Source organism: Ursus arctos, unplaced genomic scaffold (assembly GCF_023065955.2).
Source record: "Ursus arctos isolate Adak ecotype North America unplaced genomic scaffold, UrsArc2.0 scaffold_11, whole genome shotgun sequence".
In the NCBI taxonomy this organism is placed as follows: domain Eukaryota; kingdom Metazoa; phylum Chordata; class Mammalia; order Carnivora; family Ursidae; genus Ursus; species Ursus arctos.
The window spans coordinates 33,289,931-33,303,010 of NW_026622775.1; the positions used below are offsets into that span (position 1 = coordinate 33,289,931).

Consider the following 13,080-nt stretch of genomic DNA (forward strand, 5'->3'; position numbering starts at 1 on the left):
TGTGCTCTTAAATGTTTTGTTTCCATTGCCTTGAAGGGATTTACCAATTGGAATAAGAGAGATTTTAACCAGTTTATCAAAGCTAATGAGAAGTGGGGTCGTGATGATATTGAAAATATAGCAAGAGAAGTAGAAGGAAAAACTCCAGAAGAAGTTATTGAGTACTCAGGTAATTCTTTTATTATTTTAATAGATACAAGAATGTTCTCAGGTTTTTGGAGAGCTATTGAGTTCAGATTTTAATATTCTGAATTATGTTTTGATAAGCTAAATGTTGCCACAACTTTTAGGGCCTTATTTTTTGTGTTTTTAAAAAACTGAGTTGGAAAATGTCCTTTTTAAAATGGCATAGTTAACTTTTTTTTTTTTTTTTTTTTTTACCATAGCTAACTAGCTATTGCTAAGAAAATAAGAATAGGTCACTAACAACTGTGCTTTCATTTTTCCTCTCTGTGACTGCTTACTCTGTGACTGCTTACGCGCTCTGTGCCTGTGTTTCCTGAAATCCGTTGGATTGTCAGATGAAGAGGTGTAGTTGTGCTGCGATGAGTGTGCTTAGAGTTCAAGAATAGAATTTAAGAGTCGGGAGATACTTACATTATCCAGTTCATCTCATTTTTTTTTTTTTTTTTTACAGTTAAGAAAAATTATTGACTGACTTTGTAGTATTAGATGTGAGAAAAATGGAAACATTTAATTGTTTGCAAATAATTTATGATAAGTTATTTATATTTTTTCCCCCTTCCTCCACCTGTCCCATCTGTCCAACTTTTTTATCAGCTGTATTCTGGGAAAGATGCAATGAACTCCAGGACATAGAGAAGATTATGGCTCAGATCGAAAGGGGAGAAGCAAGAATTCAAAGAAGAATTAGTATCAAAAAAGCACTTGACACGAAGGTACTTTGTGTATTAATAAGTATGGTAGTGATGTAACTTCTTAAAAGGAAATGAAATGGTGGTCTAAAATAATTTTCTTCAAAGAATAATATTCAAATGTTACAGGTGTATTCTCAACAGAATTTACCTTAGTACTTCAGTTGATATATCTGGGTCAGAGTCCCTATGATTAGCTCTTTCCTACAAAGTCTGAGCCTGTATTTCTCTTTAGAATAGTAGAGACTCTGAAATTGTTTCACAGCAAAGCTTATAACGTAATTGAGGTGCTTTGGATAGAAAATTCCGATTTGGAATGAAACATTGTTAGCTCATCTTATTAAAGCTAAGTGTGGAATACAGATCATATAGGATTTATGTTTTATATAAAATCTGACTTTGATAGATTGGACGGTACAAAGCACCTTTTCATCAGCTGAGAATATCATATGGTACTAACAAAGGAAAAAACTACACTGAAGAAGAGGATCGTTTCTTAATCTGTATGCTTCACAAACTTGGATTCGACAAAGAAAACGTTTATGATGAATTACGACAGTGTATCCGCAACTCTCCTCAGTTCAGATTTGACTGGTTTCTTAAGTCCAGAACTGCAATGGTGAGTCCCTTGCACCTTTCTGTGTAATGTAGTAACAGTTTAGAGTAAGTATTGCTTAATATTCTTTAAGGTAAGTAAGGTAACTCATGAAGAGAAAATTGTGGTTTCACTCCATCTTTGGAGTACATGTTTGTTATAATAATGTAAGTATCTTGGGTTAAATCAGTTCCTTAGAAAACAGTTCTCATCTACAGTTAAAAACCTAATATCATGGATAACTTAAGAAATTTCTTGGTTCCATCTGCTTTTAATATCACATATCTTTTAACATCACCACATAGGATAAAGACTAGTTTTTTATATTTTATTTAGGTTGTAAATAGGAAACATCACCCTCAGTTTCACATTCTGAATGTGATGATCATAATTTAAAACTTGTATTTTTCAATTTCAGATACTTTTGGTTTTATAAATGAATATATTTCTATAAAGCAAGAACTCATTCAGGCATCTGCCCATCTGGATTGTTTTAGATTGATGTAGTAAAACACTTTATTCTCAATACCAGGGTGTTTCTGATAAGCAAGTTGCATTCCTAAGGACCTAAAAAGTTACAATTCAGGAAAGTTTAGCTTTGATGAATTGCCCTTTTTAAATGCATTTTACCATTTTGAAGCTTTTAACTTCCATCTTGTGTTCTTTAGGATAATAATGTCCCAAATGTTCTGTAGTCTTAAGTTTGGGATATACTGTAGGGTAAGCAAAGTTTAAACATTTTATATAGGGAGATTTCTCTTGGTGTATTTAAAGTATGTTGTCACTCTTCAAGACGGGGTACAGTGCAGTCTTCTCATGTTTGACCACTGAAGGATTTTTCACTAAACATTAACAGTGGCTACTGTTTTGTGTATCTGTGTTTGGGAAATGTTGCACTATAAATGCATTATAAATAAAACTTGAGGAAAGACCGATTCAGTTGCTACAGCTCTGTCTGCTGTCTTTAAGGGGGAACAATTTATATAGTTAATAAGAATGATTTTGTAGTTAGTGAAACAAAATGCAGCATCATGTTGATTTACCAGTATAATACCATGGTCTAAAACTTGTTTCATGTTATGATTGTATGTGTATGGCCCCTTCTTATAAATACTCTTGCCTTAGAGCCAAGAGTATTCAGACCTTACCACATCTGTACCACATTCTGGCATGTGTGCCTCAGTTCACCTGTTAAATATAGAAATTTAATGTAGTTTATTACCATCTATCTCTAGATTATATTGCAAATATTTCTAAACCTTGTATGGTACATCGTATAACAGTATTTTTAAATGATTTTGTGGTTGTGTAGTATCACTTTTTACAAGAAAACTATTTTGCTTATTAAGTAGTCAGCAATGAGGCAGATGGACTTTGTTTTCTTCAGGGTTATGTACTACTGCTACACTACACTGATACGACCTCTACGAAGGATTTTAGATTGCTAGAGAGATATGATGTAGATATCATAAACTTCCATGGCTATTTTTCCAAAATTGGGAAAGGTGGCATTGGGTACACTGATGACCATAATTCTAGTTACCTGTGCTTTTAAGGGAAAGAAGATGTACACTTATTAAAGTTCTGGTTTATTTTGACCCTGAAATAGGTGCATTTATATTATAGTTTTGGATATATAGGCTAGTTCTCAGGCATAGATACTAAGTAGCAGTGTAGCATATATTATGTTTATTTTCAGTGCTTGCATTTCTAAGGGAAGGAAGGATTTAAGACAACAGTATGATTTTAAATAATGAAGTAAAAACATTGATATCTTTATCCTCATAGCATGGATGAAAATCAGTTCTTTTGGCTGTTTTAGATTTTATCTATGGGGTCATGTATAATTACGTATTACACTATTAAAATGTTACAATTTAAAAACCTAGGTATCATGAAAACTTGTAGAGGGAAAAATATATGTTTACCATATAAATTTATGTTTACAATTCAGGAGCTCCAGAGAAGGTGTAACACCTTAATTACCTTGATTGAAAGAGAAAACATGGAACTAGAAGAAAAGGAGAAGGCAGAGAAAAAGAAGAGAGGACCAAAACCTTCAGTAAGTATTCATGAATATGCAGATATTTTCTTGGAAGACTTGTCTTCGTAAGAATTTGAACATTACTTGGCTATCATTGACATGTTAGTCTTTTTTTGTAAATACAGCCTTGCATTGCTTTTGATTGCTTTGTGTAGGGAATATCACATTATGATGGTATTCCATAATTTGGGGATTCATGAAAATCTGGGAAGGTATGTCTTGTGAATGCCAAGAGCTACCCTTGACCTTGGGAGTACAAGGTATAATTTTAGAATATATAAAGAAATATTAGGAAAGCAGTGGCTTTACAGCCTTTACTAACTTCTAAGATTTAGTTTAGTGTTCCAGTGATATCTTAGCAATGTAAAAACAGATGTTTTAAGAGGAAAAAAACCCTCTTTTTATTTAGTGGTAATTTCGAAAGTCATGAAGGAATGAATGCCTGAGTAATGTCTGGTATTTATGTATAAACCTCATAAAATAATTAGCACTGCTTTCTTTTGGTATCAGGGCATGTTATACTGTTTGGTGTATTGATTTACTGTTGCCTATTGCAAATTATTTCATTGGCATGAAAATTTTTGTGTTCGTAAAAGGAATAGATAAGAATTTGGAGAATTAAGACTATTCTGGTTAAGAAAGTCTAATACTTGTTACTTTGTAGCAGTTATTAATAAAGTAAAAAAAGTCCATATATTTTACCTTTAATATTAGTCTTGTGATGAAAAGGAATCCTTCATTTCATTTGTAGACACAGAAACGTAAAATGGATGGAGCACCTGATGGTCGAGGAAGAAAAAAGAAGCTGAAACTATGAATACGTATTTGTTTCATAATCACTAACTTTAAACCAGTAGTTCTTTAATTTACGGGTCTTCATAAGATGTACTGTACAACGCGCAATTGTTACGTCATTCAGAGACATCAGGTTCATCTGTTTACTGAGCTTAGAAACATAGTATGTAGTTTCACTTTTTTAAATGCAACAGCTGTGCTGAAATTTTTTTTATCATTAACACTTGAAGTAATAAAACAGGCTTCATTTATTAATAAATGTTTCATTTGATTTATTTTTCTATTGTTCCATTCGTGAAGATTGTGACTTTTTGTTTATCAGCTATAATTTCTATACTCAAAGCTTAAACAAGCAAACAACTAAAAAAATTGCAAATAACATTTGTCCCTTTGGTCTTCACTTAGTTGTGTAATTGTTTTAATTCACTTTGCCTTTGCAGAAATTTGGGTATCTTTGTAGTGCTGTGTAGAGTCTCATCTGGGAAGATTATGTAAATTGCATTCTCCTTGATTATTATATGGGTAGAATGGAACAAAAGGCAAGACAAATTATCATTAAATTCTATGCATATTTCTGTTATGCTTTCTGTTTCTATAGTTGGTTGTGAGGTGTGAATATGCCCTGTTCTGTTGGAAGACTGGCCTTTTAGTTGTATAGCCAAAGACATTTAGTATATTCTGGTTCCGTAAAGTGTTACTGTACTATTTTGTAAAAGGAATATTATTTTTAATTGTTTGGTAAATGTTTTGACAGTTACCTTCTTGAAGCAGCCACAACTTAGAAAGATAATGTCAAAACTAAGGTGGTTTTTTGTTTTTCAAAAAGACCCAGCCAAAATAAGGTATGGATTTGTCATACTGTTAAATTGAAATTGGTAACAGAATGTGTGTCCCCTTCCAGTTTACCTTTTTTGAGTTTTTAGAGTAATTGAAATTTTTATATTTTAAATTTTAAAATAATTTCTAAGTGTGAACGGCAAGATTGAGTATAATACCAGTTTTTATTTTCTATGAACAGACTTGATAAACTGGAGACCCTGAAGCAGGATTACCCAAATTGTAGTGTCAGGATTTTAGCTGTACCAGAGGCCTTTATGTGCTACACATAATTTGTATAAAGTTTTATATGTGCAAATTGGGTACATAAACAGTTCTCCATTTTTCTAAGGGAATGCAATAAATGTAGCATCGTGAATAAATATAACTTTTATAATCCTTAAGTGGTCTTTTCTTTCCATTTCTTTGATTTTCTTATTTGATTTTTCCCCCCTTAGGACGTTATCTCTTTCCCTTAGATTTCTTCTAAAATTTCTATCATTTGTCATTGTTTGCCCACACATAATTAGAAATTAGCATTATAAATAAAAATCTCAAAGTATTACTGATAACTGCTTACTTTTCTAAAATGTGGAGTTGTTGCTGTGTCAAGCAAAATCCAGTGGTTATGGTAAGTTTTGTAATTTGAGTTTCTGTTGCTCCCACCAGACTTACCTCATTTTAACCTTGGATTCTGGAAACAATTATGGGTCTAGTGTATTCAATATTTTAGGAAAGGGTTACTTTTTCATGAAAAGTGTTATCATTTTTAAGAGAAGTGGCCTAATTTGGGAAGAATTACTTGGAAAAACAAGGCTGAAGAAAACTATGGAAGTCACCAAAGAAATGTTTTCAAGAGGAAAAGAAACAGCCTAATACCATCTGGTTGGGGTGGGGATGGGGGATTCAGAGTAGGAGTGGGAAAACGTAGAAAGTGGAAATGTGTTAAAGGAATCAAGTATAGTGGTCAGCCCTTGAGAGCTCAGGGACTTAAAATAGAAACATATAAAGGGAAAAAGGGAAACAATTAAAAAAAAAAATGAAAGAAAAATATCCAAATTCAGCATTGTAATTAGCCAATGTGTGAGACATTTCCACAGGTCAATTAGGATATTATTGCATATTTAAGAATAAAGCTGTGATTCTGATTATATTGCTAATTAAGAGAAGGAAAAATTAGCTCAAAGTAACTTTTAAAAGAGGGAAAATGGTAGAGAAGATGGACTCAAAATTGGAAACCAATTTCCAATTGATAACCCTCAATTTTCAAATGAAGAGGTAGGTATCCAGAAATAGGTAGAATGGGGCCTAAAGCCAACCTAGACTTCGATTAGATAGTTTACTGTGACCTTGGTCACCCATGTAATCTGTTACCTAGAGTATTTCATTTAATAATTAAGGTTTTATATTTGTTGGAGAGGTTACGTTCTATTGGGAAGATATCCAGGTAAAACTAATAAAATAATCATTACTTTCAATTTTAATATTTTAAATAATTAGAACCTTGGAGAAAAGAGATAATGGAAATTTTTCCAATGGCAAGCCTTTCAAAAATTTGGCCATTTCAAATTTATATACTAGACAAAGTGTGGTTAGTTTTATAGCAGTGCTTGCATATGCTCATTACAGTGTTAGTTTTATTTACTTCAGAAATCTGAACTAAACAGCCCTAATTTGGGATAGTTGCATCTATGGACCTCTAAACACAGAATATCCTGTAAAGACAAGTGTTAGATAAATGAGAAGTAGCAATATATTGACCAGTTTTTGGTATCTAACAGTTACACAATTAACCTACCAATTTTGGTGGTTTCAAATTTTTTTGCCAAATACGATTATTTTTTTTTTAAAGATTTTATATATTTGACAGAGACAGCCAGTGAGAGAGGGAACACAAGCAGGGGGAGTGGGAGAGGAAGAAGCAGGCTCCCAGCAGAGCAGGGAGCCCGATGTGGGGCTCGATCCCAGAAGCCTGGGATCACGCCCTGAGCCGAAGGCAGACGCTTAATGACTGAGCCACCCAGGCGCCCCACGATTATACTTTTTATATGTTACAAAAAGAAAAAATATATATGTTAAGATCTGCATGTCCTTAGAGTAACAGATGGGTTTAATTCTAGTAACATTTTAAGGAATATTTAGAAATTCCATTTCTGAGGAGCTGCCAGCCCTTGACACCTTTGTTAGTGTTTTTGTGGGCAATTCAGTGGACAGTCTCAAGCTGAAACAGTCTGAAGAGGTTGAGTCAAGTGCAAAATGATGGACTTACTTTAGGTGTAGGACAATCTGTGACCAGATTCCTAGGACCGTTTTCAAGGAAGGAACAGCTCTTTATAAGATAGTGTAACCTGTTTCAGTATAAAGGCACACCTCAGAGATGATGGTTCAGTTCCAGACCCCTGCAATAAAGGGAATATTGCAATAAAGTGAGTCAGACAACTATGTTGGTTTCCCAATGCATATAAAAGTTACATTTACACTGTGGTGTAATAGCATTGTGTTAAAAAAAAAAAAAAGCAACGTACATATCTTAATACTTTATTGCTAAAAATGCTACCCATCATCTGAGCTTTCAACAAGTTGTAATCTCCTTGCCGATGGAAGGGTCTTGCCCGATGTGATGGCTGCAGACTGCTCAGAGTGGTGGTTGCTGAAGGTCGGGTGGCTGTGGCAGTTTAAGATAGTGAAGTTTGCCACAGGAAAGGTGTTTTCCTTTGGTGAAAGATTTCTCTGTAGCAGGCGATGCTGTTTGATAGCATTTTACCCACATCAGAACGGCTTTCAAAACTGAAGTCCTTTCAAACTCTGCTGCTACTTCATCGACTAAGTTCTTTGTCATTTCAAAAGCCTTCATAACATCCTTGTCCGGAGTAGATTCCATCTCACGAAGCCACTTTCTTTGCTCATATAAGCAACTCCTTATTCAATAAAGTTTTATTATGAGATTGTACCAGCTTAGCCATATCTTCAGACTCCACCTCCAGTTTTTTCCCCCCACCCCGTCTTCAGTTACATTCTCCACTGAAGTGAACCCTTCAAAATCATCAGAGGGTTGTTCTCAGCTTCTTCCAAACTCCTGTTAATATTGATACTTTGACCTCTTCTCATTAATCAAGAATGTTTTCAATGGCATCTAAAATGTTGAATCCTGGGGTGCCTGGGTGGCTCAGTCAGTTAAGCGTCTGCCTTCAGCTCACATCATGATCTCGGGATCCTGGGATTGAGCCCCACCCCCCGCCTCCGTCAGGCTCCCTGCTCAGCAGGGAGTCTGTTTATCCCTCTCCTCACCATTTGTGTTCTCTAGCACTCTCAAAGTTTTTAAAAAATAATTGAAAAAAAAAAAAGGTGAATCCTTTCCAGAAGGTTTTCAATGTACTTTGCCCAGATCATGAATTGTATTTCTTAAATTACAAGACTTGACTCCTGAATCCACGGGCTGCAAAAATCGATGCTGTTAGCAGGCATGAAAGCAATATTCATCTCGTCCATCTCCATCAGAACTCTTGGGTGGACCAGATGCATTGTCAATGGACAGTATTTTGAAAGAACTTTTTGAGCAGGAGGTCTCGAGTAGGTTTAAAATATTCAGTAAACCATGTTGCAAACAGATGTGCTATCATCCAGGCTTTGTTCTATTTATGGAGCACAGAGTACATTTAGCATTATTCTGAAGGGTCCTAGGATTTTCAGAATGGTCAATGAACATTGGTTTCAACTGAAAGTCACCAGCTGCATTAGCCCCTAACAAGAAAGCCTGGAGACAAACGGGGAACAACCAGTTAGGGAAGCAGAACACACATAACATATATCCATTAATTTTGCCCTCTTACACGGGTATGGTTCATGGCACCCCCCCCCCAAACAAAGTAACATCAAAGATCACAGATCACCATAACAAATATAATGAAGTTTGAAATAACTGAGAATTACCAAAATGTGAATCAGAGACATGGAATGAGCAAATGCTGTTGGAAAAATGGCACTCCTAGGATTGTTCATACGGGGTTGCCACAGACCTTCCATTTGTCAAAACAAAACAAAAAAAACCAGCATCTGCAAATGGCAGTACAATTAAATCGGGTATGGCTGTATCTGGATCCAAAATACTGGTACTTAGGCCCCACACTTAGATTTGTGGCAGTCAAGCTGTAGAATTACTGCCTAAGATTAGGTGGTCTGATCACTGGTAGACTTGCCAGCGGAAGCAGCGTGGGGGTGGGGGCATTCTAATGACCTCACCGTGTACAACTCTGCTTTCGGTCTCCTGCATCACTCAGCATTGTAAGTTTCACTTGACAAGAAGTATCACCCCAAGTTGGATGTATTTTGAAAACTGAGATCACTGTAATCTTTGGACTTAACTGTGATTAGGTGAAGGTTTTGAACCTCTAGAACCATTTTGTTAGAAACGTAGACTCCAAACCCTCATGCCAGGGGCTCCTGGTGGGCTCAGTTGGAAGAGCCTGCGACTCTTGATCTTGGGGTTGTGGGTTTGAGCCCCACGTTGGGTGTAGAGATTACTAAAAATAAAACCTTCAAAAAGTAAAAAACAAAGCTCATGCCAGATGGGCTGAATTAGAATCTACACTTTAATAAGATCCTCAAAGGTGACTCATATGCACAGAAAAATTTGCAAAGCACAGCTTTAAAACATTTTGCCAAGGCAGAATAAAAGGAAATCTTAATAGCTGTTCAACAGATACCTTTATATTACTATGACATCAAAGTAACATGGATTATTATTTTTAGTATTGAATGATTTCCCTCACCTAAACTAGGTCAGAGAAAATGCTTTTATCTTAAACTTTGGAGATGCAGATAGCTTTACCAAGAATTTCTCTGGTGAGTTTCAATATCCTAGCACTGAAGTCATGACATCCCAAATATATTAGGGCAGTGTTACTCTGCTGTGTGGTGGGAGGACCAGCAGCAGCAGCTGGGAGCCTGTTAAAAATACAGATTCTCGGATCCCACTCCAATCTACTGAATCGGAATCTCTGTGGGCTCTGTGGGTGGGGCCTTGAAGTTGAAGTCTTAAACTCTTCAGGTAATTCTTCCGGCATACTGAAGTTTGAGGTGCACTGTTTTAGTACATCTCAAATACCTGCTGGTTATTGTTCCCCTGTCCTTCATAGGAAAGAAATTATTGAACTTGTGACTGTGAGTTGCTTTGTCTTACTCAAACTTACGAATCTAGTCACGAGACTGTAAAAGGAATAATGCTGGGCACCTGGGTGGCTCAGCTGGTTAAGCATCTGCCTTCCGCTCGGGGTGTGTCCCAGGGTCCTGAGATCAAGTCCCGCATCAGCCTTCCTGCTCCGTGGGGAGTCCGCTTCTCCCTCTCCCTCTGCCCCCTCTCTCTCATGAATAAATAAAATCATTAAAAAAAAAATAAAAAGAAGAATGCTGAGCATGTAGGTAATTCAGTGAAGGACACCTGAGCAATCTTATTGTGAAGCTGTATGCCGCCTCTCCTTACAGGGATGGTGCACGGACGGTGTTTGGAGAACTAGGCTCGCTGACAATGATTTTGGATGACTGGGTCATTGCTTTCACAAGAAGGACAATTTTTTAACATCAGAACATGTAAAAGTAATTCTCAGCACATTTATCTCGCTGTATATTCTTTTAAGACTTACTTTTAAATGGTTAATCTGGTTTGAAGTCGGGGAAGTATGTTCATGCGTTGATGCGGAGACAACCAGATCTGCTTCCCAGGTATGGTCTGGGCAGAAAAGATCCTTCAAACCTCGGCAGACAGTTTAGACTTCTGGGGAGTCATCATAACTACGTGATGGAGTTACTGTCTGGGTGCTCTTAAAGTTGCTTACAGATGGGTCAGATTTCTCAAATGAGGCTTGTGTCTGAGCAGAAGGGAAGTCCATAATCTGAGGCGGCTCAGTAATGAGACAAAATGCACCCTCTAAAATGGATATGGTGCTGCTTTGGGTATCTGTACTTACGATTTCTAGACCCATTTGCTCATGAGCCTTGTCACCCGGGAATTAGTTTGGAGTGAAGACTACTTATTTAGAATGATTGTTCAGGGCAATACGTTGAATACTAATGCCCCTGTTTTTATCAGCACCTACATTTTGAGATGGGGTCAGGAACCCAGGATCGGCTCTTCCACTGTGTTTCAAGGTTTTGCCCCTAGCAAAGGAGACGAGGGACAGATGGTACTCCAGACTCCTCTTTCCAAATGCTCTTTGCATGCTCTTTTGATCGGACAGTGTAAATTGTGTGGCTATGCCACTCTCCCAGTTGTGACCTTGGAAGCAAACAAAAATGGCTTTGAGGAAGTTTACAAAGTAGGAGACGTGATCAGGGCAGGGAAGTTGGAGGTTATCGTTCCCGTGGGAGTTGCTGGTCATATACCTGAAGAGGACAGCAGAGGACTGGCTGAAAGCATCAGATCCTGCCCATTTCCCTAGAGACAGTGCTTGCTTGTGCTACATCAAAATCCACATGGCCAAGTTTTCTAACTTGAGTCTCTGGGGATGAGTGTTATCTTAGAAGGTGACACGAGATACTTGGTATTAGCTTTTAAACACTAATATTAAAAAGTCCATAAGTTTCTTTCTGACTAAAGTATAAATTTTTTATTTCAAGAATCACCATTAAATAAAGTTCATGAAACGGGGCTTGACAGATCTAATTATATATAGCAATAATATACCCGGTCATTCCCCCTTTTCCCTAAGGTAGTAGGTTACTGACCACAGAGTGGATGTTAACATATGAACAAGAATCATACCAGGATATTGAACCTGTGGGGTAGGGAGCGTAAGTCAGCCAAGCAACCGTATTTCTTATGTTCTGGAATATTTGGGAACACATTCATCTGTTTCTGTACATAGAACACCTTCTCGATGTTGGCAGTGTTGAACTGGGCCCACCTCTACATTACCCCAGGTCATGGAACCTGAAAGAAAAGACAAGTCTGATGTCATGTTGACCGCAGGGGAAAAGTCAGATCAGATGAGAGTTGTGTGATAAAGTGTGTTCATGACTTTGGCATGTAGATTTTCTCTTCTAGATGCAAACCTAGCGATTGCAAGTGTTGAAGAAGGAAAAAAAAATCAAAAAGACCTAAAAGGAGACATTTTTCAGATTTTTGTCAAGAGCAGCCAATACATCTGATGACGAAAATAAGGTTCTCCTGGAACTTCCTCATAAAACCCCGAAATACTACAAAAGTTATCGAGATAGAGGATGCCATTACGCTCTCAAAGTTTTATTTTTTAAACAGATTACTTTTCCTGAAGAAATGAGGACTTTTCAAAGAAAGTGATATTCTTGTGCCTAAGTTCATACTGATAAAGTTGGTTTTTTGTTTTGTTTGTACACCAAATTTAGATAAAATCTAGAAGGATACACGGCCAATGGCAGCACAGTCATAGCTGCGGCTTCTGTGGTGTTCTAAATCAGAAATAGTATTAGGATGGTTTCATCGCTCATGACAACTCTGATCATGAGTAGTAGCCACTTGGAGATGTGGAGGTTTCAGCAGGAAAGGGAGAGCACAGTTGATTAACACGTTTGTCAAGTGTGGAAAGAGGATGATGTTGCACGGACCATGGATTTGCCACTGCTAGGCTAGAGATGACGGACGTATGTAACTGTGAACGTAACTCTAAACGGTACCTTAGCTATAGAAGGGCTCTTGCCTTCAGAGAAGTTCTCATCAGTTTCTTCCTCGAAATCCATGGACCCGTCAGACATCCACAGCTCCTCTTTGGAGAGGAGGAACATCTGGGTATTGAGACCAAATTTAGCTGCACCAGGGTCACTGTCCTAATAGGCAGGAGAAAGACAGTTATGTAATGAAACCCAGATAGTTCGAAATAGAGTTACGATTTATAAGTCTGAAATGAGTTCGTAAGCAGCGTAGATCTCCTATACACAAAGCTTGCCAAGCAACACGATTAAAGTGATGGATCCCATGACCTTGT

At 36.9% G+C, this 13,080-nt stretch overlaps 1 protein-coding gene across 2 annotated transcripts in view; it reads left to right on the plus strand.

Moving 5' to 3' along the window:
• Nucleotides 1-5,529, plus strand: part of SMARCA5 (SWI/SNF related, matrix associated, actin dependent regulator of chromatin, subfamily a, member 5) — a 39,251-nt gene extending 33,722 nt beyond the window's left edge. For both annotated transcript variants that reach the window (XM_026499413.4, XM_048212218.2), the window contains 5 exons: nt 37-169; nt 781-899; nt 1,282-1,494; nt 3,425-3,532; nt 4,266-5,529. In XM_026499413.4, the coding sequence (XP_026355198.1) occupies nt 37-169; nt 781-899; nt 1,282-1,494; nt 3,425-3,532; nt 4,266-4,331 (639 nt within the window). In that variant the 3' untranslated portion in view covers nt 4,332-5,529. The remainder of the gene's footprint in view (nt 1-36; nt 170-780; nt 900-1,281; nt 1,495-3,424; nt 3,533-4,265) is intronic.
• The last annotated feature ends 7,551 nt before the right edge of the window (nt 5,530-13,080 follow it).